The 12,650-nt window shown below is 36.1% G+C and overlaps 1 protein-coding gene across 1 annotated transcript in view; it reads left to right on the top strand.

The window, feature by feature from the left end:
* The first annotated feature begins 6,174 nt into the window (after positions 1 to 6,174).
* LOC105694407 (neurotrimin) overlaps positions 6,175 to 12,650 on the top strand; it is a 48,282-nt gene continuing 41,806 nt past the window's right edge. The window contains exons 1-3 of the mRNA XM_023434299.1: positions 6,175 to 6,195; positions 6,353 to 6,611; positions 10,441 to 10,599. Of these exons, the coding sequence (XP_023290067.1) occupies positions 6,175 to 6,195; positions 6,353 to 6,611; positions 10,441 to 10,599 (439 nt within the window). The remainder of the gene's footprint in view (positions 6,196 to 6,352; positions 6,612 to 10,440; positions 10,600 to 12,650) is intronic.

Genomic DNA, 12,650 nt, shown 5'->3' on the forward strand with positions numbered 1-12,650 from the left:
GAGGTGATATTTTTCTCGAGTATCAGACAGTGTTGCAGCCAAGTTTTCCTATCCGAGATATACGTAAAACCGTCTCGCTTTGAAGGGAGCTCTCCGTTGCATACATACATTGAATGAGATGCACCATCGGAAATGTATTACCGCACCGCTGCGCGGTCCTCCACAATTTCGTTTGTGCGTCTTTAACCAAAATAATTACGGCAATTACGTTAGAAACTCGGTGTGAGAACAAGCCACAAATTGAAACCTGTTTCCGAAGACTGCACAGAGAAATTAACGAAATATTCCAGGGCGGCAGAGATAATTAATAAAATTCTATAAGCATATTCGGTAGGATAAATGTATACGTAATGAGATAATCAGGTAATGTGAATTAAATCAATAAGAGGGAACATAAAATATAGGGTAATGACCATTCATAGGTTGACGGCTTAAGGTGAAGTGAAACCCCTTTCATATCAGTCGATTCGAATACAACACTTTTTCTTAAGGGTCTTAGACCAAACTGTCCGAAACTTTGACACACGTCACTCCTGATCATCTAAGAATTGTCCTAACATATTCAAAATTTGAATTTTTCAAATAAATTGTTTAACTCAGCCCAGACCAGAACCAAAGTGGCGTCGAACTCTCATATTTCGATCAATATACAATTATGGACGGCTCTGATATGAGAATCGAAAGGGTCACGACAATTTTACGGCAATTTAGAACACTCTGGTAATCGATAAACTCGCATTTGAATGGGATAAGGGCAAAACAAGTGTTGTATACGCTTCTTTGCTAAAACGATGGTAATACGAGGTCTCGGAGTGAAAATTTAATTGACCTGGAAATCACAGATGGCGCAGGGGGTCCCTCCGCAGTCAATTAGGGCCCCAGAAGGCATGAATCCAAAGGATTTCTGGAGTTTTCCTTTGATTTCTTTATAATTATTGTACGAAAACGACAGGTGGAATACGCCATTTGGTACAATACCCAATATAATTCGATATAGCTGTCAATATAAAAACCAACGTCGACAACATAGGCATTTAGAAAATTCTTCTTTATCGACGTCGATCAAGTTCCTCGACGTGTTTCACTTCACCTTAATGAACGGAAATTAAAAAAAGAAAAAGGAGGTTCCTGAAATCTGGAAACTCGATAGAGTTTCGCGCCAAATGCATTTAAAAGCATGTGCGAACGGCAAGGAGTATTTATCGGCAATTATGTACTATTGTACTAGTTTAATGCGTATCGTATAGGTGCACAAAATCTGGACTGTCAGTTATTTGTTAGTAAAATCCCAGTAAATGACCCAACTTCAGTTGAAGGGTTAAGAAATATAGCTCTCTCTCCCTTCATTTGCATCTTCACAACCTTTCTTGGTCTTCGAAAACTGAAATCACTGTTTCTTTTACGAAATCTAGGTTATTAATTCTAACCAATAGTTATTTAAAATATCTAATTTACTTTAGTTTCTCTTATCCAGGCGTAAAATGCCATGTGTTATTTACAGCATAGAAAAAAGTGCGGTATAAATTCTGGTACCCTAAATTTAGGAGGAAATATGTATTTATCGGATATGTAAGCAATTTTATATATTCCAACTGGAAGCTTGAGATTAGGGTTTCCCTTGGCTTTGTCGGGGTATTAATCCCGCGACATTATTGGCTTATGTCATGTGCCTAAGCTAACGCAGTTAAACTGCATTTACAAAGGGACAAAGGAGTATTTGCGGATTGCTCCGCAGTTTACAATAACCATTAACAAAGGAGTATTTGAACCGTCTAATTACGTCAGAAACATAAAGAGGACGGCCTCCTTTGTAAGCTCCGCCAGTCACGATGTCATTAATGAACGTTATCAATAATTTAGATATCAAAAAGTGGTATCTCGGTGGATCACGAAGGAGAAATCATTCTAACATGCTGGATTCTAAATAATCCCGTTTTCTACCTTCCGAATTGTTCTATAAATTTAGCGTTTAAATAATTTATAATTTAATATATTTAAAAGCATGCGCGAACGGCAACGAATATTTATCGGCGATTATGTACTACTGTTTAGTAAAATTCCAGTAAATTTATAAAATATTCCAACGTTTTGAGACTTTTTATATGATTATACATTAATAATTACGTATAGAAACTACCAAAAATCGTGGGCATGCCTTCCGTAAAGAGGAACACTGGAAATTAATTCCGCATCTGTTTAATTCGGTCGAACGTTTAAATTATTGGCCTATGATTGCTCTAAATTAAATAATACAGGTGAAATATCGACACTGTTTATTTCAGGTGAATTAGAAGCATCGATGACGCCGACGAACTAAACTAACGCAGTTAAACNTTCCGTAAAGAGGAACACTGGAAATTAATTCTGCATCTGTTTAATTCGGTCGAACCTTTAAATTATTGGCCTATGGTTGCTCTAAATTAAATAATACAGGTGAAATATCGACACTGTAATTTCCCGCAATTTATTTAATATGAATAGAATGTGACGTATCTCGCATTAATTGATGGAATTTTTAATATGCTTATTGAAATACGAAAATTATAAGATATCGTTATCAATAATTTAGATATCAAAAAGTGGTATCTCGGTAGATCGCGAAGGAGAAATCATTCTAACATGTTGGAGTGCTGCACGATTTATAAATAATCACGTTTTCTACCTTCCGAATTGTTCTATAAATTTGGCATTGAAATAATTAATAATTTAATATATTTAAAAGCATGCGCGAACGGCAACGAATATTTATTGGCGATTATGTACTACTGTTTAGTAAAATTCCAGTAAATTTATAAAATATTCCAACGTTTTGAGACTTTTTATATGATTATACATTAATAATTACGTATAGAAACTACCAAAAATCGTGGGCATGCCTTCCGTAAAGAGGAACACTGGAAATTAATTCCGCATCTGTTTAATTCGGTCGAACGTTTAAATTATTGGCCTATGATTGCTCTAAATTAAATAATACAGGTGAAATATCGACACTGTTTATTTCAGGTGAATTAGAAGCATCGATGACGCCGACGAACTAAACTAACGCAGTTAAACTGCATTTACAAATGGATAAAGGAGTATTTAAACCGTCAAATTATGTTAGGAATATAAAGAGGAAGGCCTCCTTTGTAAGCTCCGTGAGCTACGATGTCATTAATGAACGTTATCAATAATTTAGATATCAAAAAGTGGTATCTCTGTGGATCGCGAAGGAGAAATCATTGTAACGTGCTGGAGTGCTGCGCGGCTTCTAAATAATCCCGTTTTCTATCTTCCGAATTGTTCTATAAATTTCGCGTTTCGATCCGGACCTGTCTGCAGACTCGTCGATAAGGCCATGTAAAAATACGGTTTGCAGACAGGCCCTGCCTTAAATCTTTTAGCGGTTGTGGGGATCGAACCGAGAACTCGGGCAGATCAGCAATCACGTTGCTCGTAAGGTCTTCCAAATCCTATAAAGAATGAAACATTGGATTCTAAAAGATTGCCGCAATCTATATAATTTGGCATTTTTAGGTTCTCCTAGATTCAGCAGATTTTTATGTTAAGGGGGGTAGTAGATTGTGAAGTGCGTTTCAAAAGTGGGTTTAAAAGAGAATAAAAGCCGTAAAAAGTATTTTCATGCGAGGCTGTTTTATTTGATACTTTAAAGAGAATATGAAATGCAATGTTGGGTAAGGTGAAGTAGATTGTAAAATGCGTTTCAAAAGTGAGTTTAAAGAGAATGAAAAGACGTAGGAAATATTTTCATACGAGGCTGTTTTACTTGATATTTTAAAGTAAATATGGAATACAATGTTGGTTAAGGTGAAGTAGATTGTAAAATGCGTTTCAAAAATGAGTTTATGAAAGAATGAAAAGACGTAGGAATTGTTTCCATACGAGGCTGTTTTACTTGATATTTTAAAGTGAATATGGAATACAATGTTGGTTAAGGTGGAGTAGGTTATGAAATGCGTTTCAAATGTGAGTTTAAAAAAGAATGAAAATGCGTAAAAAATATTTTCATACGAGGCTGTTTTACTTGATACTTTAAAGTGAATATGGAATACAATGTTGGTTAAGGTGGAGTAGGTTATGAAATGCGTTTCAAATGTGAGTTTAAAAGAGAATGAAAAGACGTATGAAAGGTAGAAAAAAAAAGCTTTCATGAAATCATAAAAATAAATATATAGAAACCATACTACCGCATAACAATAGATCTGTGTGCGGAGCAGCTATCAACATCAACTTTGAATTACCTATGGGCAAGAATCATTTTGATTTTATAAAGTGTTAACGTAAAATTAAATCTGCGGCTATTTTTATGTACTCCCACCCATAATTGTGTCAACGTACTACACGAGTATTACGGACGTAATTATTTAACGTTTTCCGAGCGAAAACGTTATTAACGCCTTGAATGCCGTGGGAGTCATCGATGATCGGCAATCACTCCATAACAGCTTTCTCGTCATTTACTTTGGTTTTCATTGTTTTAATTGAATAATTAATTACTTTAAAATGTTCCACAAACTTGTATCTGCATTTTAATTTCCACATAACGTCGCGCCGTTCCCTCGCAATTTACTTGCAATTTTCCAGTAAAGTAAACTTAATATTTTAATTCATTAAAGAACGATTGAACTATTCCAAATTATAGATTCTGATCGTTCACCTATTCTGGATTATCTTCTACAAATAAATTACAATGTACTAGAATTGCGATTTGCAGTCAGGAGAATCATGTGATCGCAACTAATGAAAATGGCAACTAGAGTTTTGGTATATAGTGGTATAAGTAATGAGATTTTCCATATTCCAAGGAAATGCAATGTTAACCGATATTAAAAACGTTATCTGGAAAATTCGTCGGTAGTTTCGATTTTCCAAAGATTCGTACAAGTCCCAAGTGAACCAAAGCCAGTTACTTTAGATTTCCCAAGAGTACTTCGCGTTGCGCCCGATACTCGAATAGACACACATCCAACAACATTAGGTCTTACTAATAAAATATTTACGAATACGATGGACATTATCCAGAGTTAGAAAGGAAACGGACTTGGTCGGACATTTACTTTCCAGTACTATCTCACTTTATTCGCCAAACTGTCTTTATCCTTTCTTAGGAATTGCAATGATTAATTTCTGATGGATCTCTGTAAAGTCCAACTGCTAAAAATCGCACAACTAAAAATACAAATTAGAGACTAACGTATTGATATTGATTAGGATGATATTGATGATATTGATGATATTGATTAGGATAACGTTTTCAGTAATGATTAAATTTTTGTTTATAGATAAAAGCAATTTCAAACATTGGCCATGGTCTCTTTTCATTATTTTAAACAATATACACTGATGGATATTAAAATTATAACATCTGAAAATATCGAGGATAAGTACATCAGGTTTCGCAAAAGAAAAAAAAGGTTTATCACGTCGGAGTGATAAATGAATTGAATTCCTTGTACAAGTTTTAAAAGATATTTATAAATAAATTTCAAGTAATGAAATTTTTGGAGTGTTAGTACCTTCATCAGTGTAGCCATATTAATCTGGTAAAATCTCAAATGATTCGGTACACTCAGTTCGGAGAAAAGTTTCATAAATCAGACCCAGAGACCACTATCATACCACCTTAATGGCCACCAGTATGTGTGGTAATCAGGTATGCACAACTTTGATCTTCGCTGCAGCTTTTTCGGTGAATAATGTATTTGAACGTTCCATAATTTCTAGGAAAAGACATTTAGTACGTGAAATTTTCTACCCCGCGTCTCTTTAGAGCATAAAAAGGAATGGGATCTCGCAATTTTAATCCCAAAATGAAAAAATACCGGAAATATAAATACCTCTCTCAAAGGGAAGGGGAATTCACGTTGCGGGCAATCCTCCCCGAATTAAGGTTTCGGATCTCGGGGTAGATTAATTATTGATGAAAGCGAGGAGCCACAATTAATTCGAAATAACCGCGCTAAAGAGTGTCCCAGCTTCGGCGTAAAAGGAGAGCACCGAGATGGCATTTCAATGTGTCGCGGCTCAATTAGAATACGGAATGTACGGAAAGGTAACAGCTGCATTGAAATTTTATGGCGAGGCCGCCTTACCGAGGACACTTCTATTCCGCCACTTCTGGATTGCAAATGACCAACAAAACGAGGAGGAGACCCAAGACGGGCGTACATAAAGATGGGTGTAAAAATTCCGAGTGTACGTCGGGTCCAATGGCGACCCACAACGACGACAAATACAACCTCCTGGCGGAATTGACCCGACGAGTCGGCGCGAATAAACACAGGGAATTGAAGTTCCGTCAATAATTCACCGCGCAATTTCGCTAGTGATAACCCGGTCTACTCCGCGATAGCGAACGCCCCTCGTTTGCGCCGGCAATAATTCCGTCTTCGTCCTCTTCCAGGTGGCGTGGCTCCGGGTTAACACGCAGACCATACTGACGATAGCCAACCACGTTATCACGAAGAATCATCGGATCGGAGTGACACACAGCGACCACAGGACCTGGTACCTCCACATCCGCGAGGTGCAGGAGTCGGACAGAGGGGACTATATGTGTCAGATCAACACGGACCCCATGAAGTGCCAAATCGGTTATCTGGAAATCGTTGGTGCGTACATGGGGAAGAGTAGTCCAGTTATTAGAAAGAAAACACACACACAGAGAGAGCACACCCTGAGAAAATGAATTCATTGAACCAAAGAAGAATTAGAAACAACACGCACACACAGACACACACTGAGCACACCCTGAGAAAAAACATTCATTGAACCAAAGAAGAATTAGAAAAAACACACACTGAGCGCACCCTGAAAAATAGAATTCATTGAACCAAAGAAGAATTAGAAACAACACGCACACACACACACACACACTGAGCACACCCTGAGAAAAAACATTCATTGTACCAAAGAAGAATTAGAAAAAACACACACTGAGCGCACCCTGAAAAATAGAATTCATTGAACCAGAGAAATGTTTCTTTGAATAATATCAAAGAAGTATTTTCCACCCTTAGAAAAAACATTTATTGAACTAAAGAAGAATTAGAAAAAGCACGCACACACACATACTGAGCACACCCTAAGAAAAAACATTCATTGAACCAAAGAAGAATTAGAAAAAACACGCACACACACACTGAGCACACCCTGAAAAATAGAATTCATTGAACCATAGAAATGTTTCTTTGAATAGTGTCAAAGAAGTATTTTGCACCCTGAGAAAAAACATTTATTGAACCAAAGAAGAATTAGAAAACACACACACACCCTGAGAAGGAAAATTCATTGAACCAGAGAAATGTTTCTTTGAATAGTGTCAAAGAAGTATTTTGCACCCTGAGAAAAAACATTTATTGAACCAAAGAAGAATTAGAAACGACACACACACCCTGAGAAGGAAAATTCATTGAACCAGAGAAATGTTTCTTTGAATAGTGTCAAAGAAGTATTTTGCACCCTGAGAAAAAACATTTATTGAACCAAAGAAGAATTAGAAACGACACGCACACACACACTGAGCACACCCTAAGAAAAAACATTCATTGAACCAAAGAAGAATTAGAAAAAACACACACAGAGCGCACCCTGAAAAATAGAATTCATTGAACCAAAGAAGAATTAGAAACAACACGCACACACACACACACACACTGAGCACACCCTGAGAAAAAACATTCATTGTACCAAAGAAGAATTAGAAAAAACACAGACACTGAGCTCACCCTGAAAAATAGAATTCATTGAACCAGAGAAATGTTTCTTTGAATAATATCAAAGAAGTATTTTCCACCCTTAGAAAAAACATTTATTGAACTAAAGAAGAATTAGAAAAAGCACGCACACACACATACTGAGCACACCCTAAGAAAAAACATTCATTGAACCAAAGAAGAATTAGAAAAAACACGCACACACACACTGAGCACACCCTGAAAAATAGAATTCATTGAACCATAGAAATGTTTCTTTGAATAGTGTCAAAGAAGTATTTTGCACCCTGAGAAAAAACATTTATTGAACCAAAGAAGAATTAGAAACGACACGCACACACACACTGAGCACACCCTAAGAAAAAACATTCATTGAACCAAAGAAGAATTAGAAAACACACACACCTTGAGAAGGAGAATTCATTAAACCAGAGAAATGTTTCTTTGAAAGAGATTGGTTGCAAAACACGTAAAAACACTAAAAAGTAAAAAATAGAAAATAAAATAGGTTACATTATTTTAAGTTTAATGATTTTAACTTGATCATCGATGCAGTCAATTAAATGAAATGAAAAATGTGAAAACCAATTATTTTCTTGTATCACAATTTAGATGGTTATATATGACTTTAATTAAAATCGTGGAGCGGTCATAAATTAATTCCGCCAATCACAGAGTGTTAATTAACACCAATGTCGAATGACGAGAAAAAATTCGATAAACTAAGCGAAGCTCAGAGTTTAATTGAAATTTTGGCAAGTTGAATAAAGAGTGTCCATATATTTATTCTATCAATTGCAATGCCTGTAATTATCCCTTTTACAACTAACTCGAAGTGAAAGAAAACATTGCTAGAAGTAATTCATTTATAGGCGTCCCATGAATTTCTTTAAAGTCGTATATAACCATCAAAGTTGTCTTAGAAGGGCAATATTATTTTCCACGTTTTTACTTTATTTACTTTCTTACATTGTAGATCAAGTTAAATATAAATCGTTTCACTTGGACATGATATTTTCAACGAATTGAAAATCTTTCGAATTCCTGATGCGGTTGAAGAACAATTTCGGCGAATTTCCAAAATGTACGCAGCTTAGAGTAGAAGTACTTCACGGGATAGTGGTAAATTAAAATATCATTTCAAAGCAGGAGTTCAAAGAGCGAAGGAAACCATTACCTTTTGGAAACATCAAACAGAATTATTTTCCACGTAGCCACCATATCCGCAGTTTCAGGGAACCTACATAATTTGATATTAATTAAAAAAAGTATTTTTTTTTATACAAAACCACATAGCCTGTCTCTCGGAATTTATTGCGAAAATTACTCTGTGGTTGTAATTCATTCGATAAGCAAGGATGAACATCAGGGAAAAATCCGAATTTCCGAGGTAACGATAAAACGATACATGGTTTTCCTTTTGGACACTATTGTAGATACAGAGAGAATATTGGAGGTGGACGGGAGATAGCTATTGTAGAGAAAAATCTATACAGTACCTCCCTTTGCATATTTAATGAACATGGACCTACATATATCCACCTTCAGACACGTAAAATTGCATTCAACGTTAATGAAAAAGACTAAATCGTTACCGAAGTAACGTTTAGGAAATTGGCTTCTTGATTTATATCCATTGAACCCTTTTTAACTACTTTTCAGTGTATTTTCTAAAATTCACAGAACTTATTTGGAGTTTAGAAATCCGTTTTATAATTGAAGTACATTACGCTATATGATTTAAATTTGCGAAAGAAGGAGTTCTGTATTTTTGGAATTCTGTTAGCCATATATATATATATCTTCCGGGAAGATATGTCAAAATCTGAGAATAATTGTAATCTACAATTCGGAGATATTTAATGTTGACGAATCGGTTTAAGGATAAAGACATACGTACTTCGTATGTTTACGTATATGTGTACTTCAACATTTTCAAATTAAGATGCATTGCTTATACATAATAGCGGATATAAACGTTGTTATAAAAAACTTTAAAATTTACATCGTTGTACATTTTCACATTCATCGAGCACTTCATCCTTGTATATCCTTTCCCTTGCGGGAAAGACATGGGCTCATGTCGATTGTGCGGACTAAAAACGCCATAATACATGTTCCAGACTCCATGTCTTACCTATGAGGAAAAGAAATGTACGAGGACGAAGTGCTCGATGAGTTTCATTGGTTGATTGATATATTTATTCAGTAAAAATGAAAAAAAATATATATGGTCCCTGTACCCGTTGCGTCGGTACTACACGTGAATCGGGATTGTTTCATTGCGCTGTAATTGGGTAAACACTGATGGTAAAAAAATAGAAACTTTGGTTGAAAACGTTACTCTCTTTTACCTTCTAAAAGGTACGACGAAGATTTAGGGACTCCTTGTATAATGGCGGACATGAATATAGATGAACAACATCGCCTCTGCAGGATGGGAGGGCATCGATGTCTCCCAGTGTACATCCTACATGATGTCGTTTCTTCTTCTCTTATTACTATTCTCTTACCACTTACTTACATTAAAATGACTAAATTTCATGAATTTTGTTTATTACTCGTGGAGGTATGACCTCCGAAAGTATTATGGGAATTTGATTGTCACCCCGTAACGCAGATTCTGGAAGAAGAAAAGCCTCGAAAGAGACGAACCTCTTGTTCTTCCTCTCTCCTGGTGGAAGCTGCACGAAGGGTCTAACCTTTTTTGTATTTTCGGTCTTAGTACCTCCGGATATATTGGATTACTCGACAAGCACCGACATGGTAGTGCGGGAGGGTAGTAACGTTACCTTGCGCTGCGCCGCCACCGGAACACCCACGCCCAACATCACCTGGAGACGAGAAGGAGGCGAGCTGATCCCCTTCGGAAACGGTCAGGAAGGTAATTTCCTCTTAAACCTTTCAGGAGTAAAACGGGAATTTAAGGAGCAGAATACCGCTAATGGCCAGAGTAAGTGCAGAGTAGGGGTAAGGCAATTCCGCCAGCCTCTCTTCTCTTCTACCTTCTCTTTTGAAGTGAAACTTCCTATATCACGGTAATATAAGTGCGCATATTAAGAAAGAGTAGGAATTCACAAAATGAGACACTTGTTCATCTATTTTCAACGTAAAACTCCCAGATAGACGAAGTGATGCAACATTGCATCAAATTTGCCTCATAAGAGATCATGAAATGAATCATGAGAGTGTTGCTCATGAGTCCTCATTTGGAACTGTGGTGATATAAGTGCGCATATTAAGAAAGAGTAGGAATTCGGAAAATGAGACACTTGTTCATCTATTTTCAATGTAAAACTCCCGGTTAGGCGAAGTGATGCAAAATTGCATCAAATTTGCCTCATAAGAGATCATGAAATGAATCATGAGAGTGTTGCTGATGAGTACTCAATTGGAACTTATACCTGTAGGATACAATGACGAACCAAAAATCCTTAAATATGAAACAAAGTTAAGTACATGCAATGTCTCAATGTTTGACGGCATACGTACAGCTAAATTTATCTCACGCATTGTTGAACCTGTAATCAGTAAGTAAAGAATTCTACAAATATTCAGGAGCAGATGTCCTATATAGAATGTACGACTGTGATAAATGAAGCAGATCATTGTAAAACGTAAGACGAAACGGATTGGCCGGCAATAACTTTTAGACTTTCATCGACAATCGGTATAGTATGTCCCTCAAAATTGTTCATGGGGTAAATGACCTTCATCCCTTCCAAATGAAATGAAACGTGTAATTAATATACGCGACATTTATTCAAGGGATTTTTTTTCGGGATAATTGGAGTACTGTAATACTATTGTATGATACAAGGGTTCGAACGGTTGTGTTTATCGGCCATCCTATCATGGTATTAAATGATTTCTGTCTATGTTCAGCTCTCATATAACGTCGAAGGGTTAACAAATTTTAGAACAAGGTTCAGTGTTTGAGACATTCGATATGGTTGTAAGAGATGATATCGTTGATCTGCAAGCGTGAAATTGCAACGAAGTGGCAAGGACATTTGATCGGCCGTCGTTACAGAGCTCCCGTTTACAAAAGAAGAGCACCATCTTAAGGCAGTTTAATCGCTCTCCATTCTGTCAGCTCCCTTTATACATTAAGGGGATGCGAAAGTGGCATCTGAAGAGTCAATCGTTCATGAAACTTATCTCCAAATTAGGTGTGCTGAATCGTTTCAAACTTTACAACGTGAGTGTGAAGACCATAAGAAAAGTCTTGACACTCATGAGATTTCATTTTTTGTAACAGATTAAACAAAATATTAATGAAAAAATGTAAAAAATGAAATTTCATGAGTTCCGAGACCTTCCTTATGTCCAGCATATTTATATTGCAAAGTTTGAATCGAAAAGTCAATCGTTCATGAAACTTTTCTCCGAATTAGATGTGCTGAATCGTTTCAAACTTTACAACGTGAGTGTGAAGGCCATAAGAAAAGTCCTGACACTCATGAGATTTCATTTTTTATAACAGATTAAACAAAATATCAATGAAAAAATGAAATTTCATGAGTTCCTAGACCTTCCTTATATCCTGCATATTTATATTACAAAGTTTGAATCGAAAAGTCAATCGTTCATGAAACTTTTCTCTGAATTAGATGTGCTGAATCGTTTCAGACTTTACAACGTAAGTGTGAAGGCCATAAGAAAAGTCCTGACACTCATGAAATTTCATTTTTTGTAACAGATTAAACAAAATATTAATGAAAAACTGTAAAAAAATGTAATTTCATGAGATCCTAGACCTTCCTTATATCCAGCCTAATTAGGTTTCATTAAACGGTCGCGTTCATGTTTTTCGTAACCGTTTACATACTAGGTCGAAATCAAATGTTTAAATAGTACCACCATATATTTAAATGTTTAAATAGTCGAAAACATATGATTCATATGCGGCTATAAGTGTCTTCCGAACATGTA

This window comes from Orussus abietinus, unplaced genomic scaffold (genome assembly GCF_000612105.2).
Source record: "Orussus abietinus isolate OABI.00-Male unplaced genomic scaffold, Oabi_2.0 scaffold45, whole genome shotgun sequence".
Taxonomy (NCBI): Eukaryota; Metazoa; Arthropoda; class Insecta; order Hymenoptera; family Orussidae; genus Orussus; species Orussus abietinus.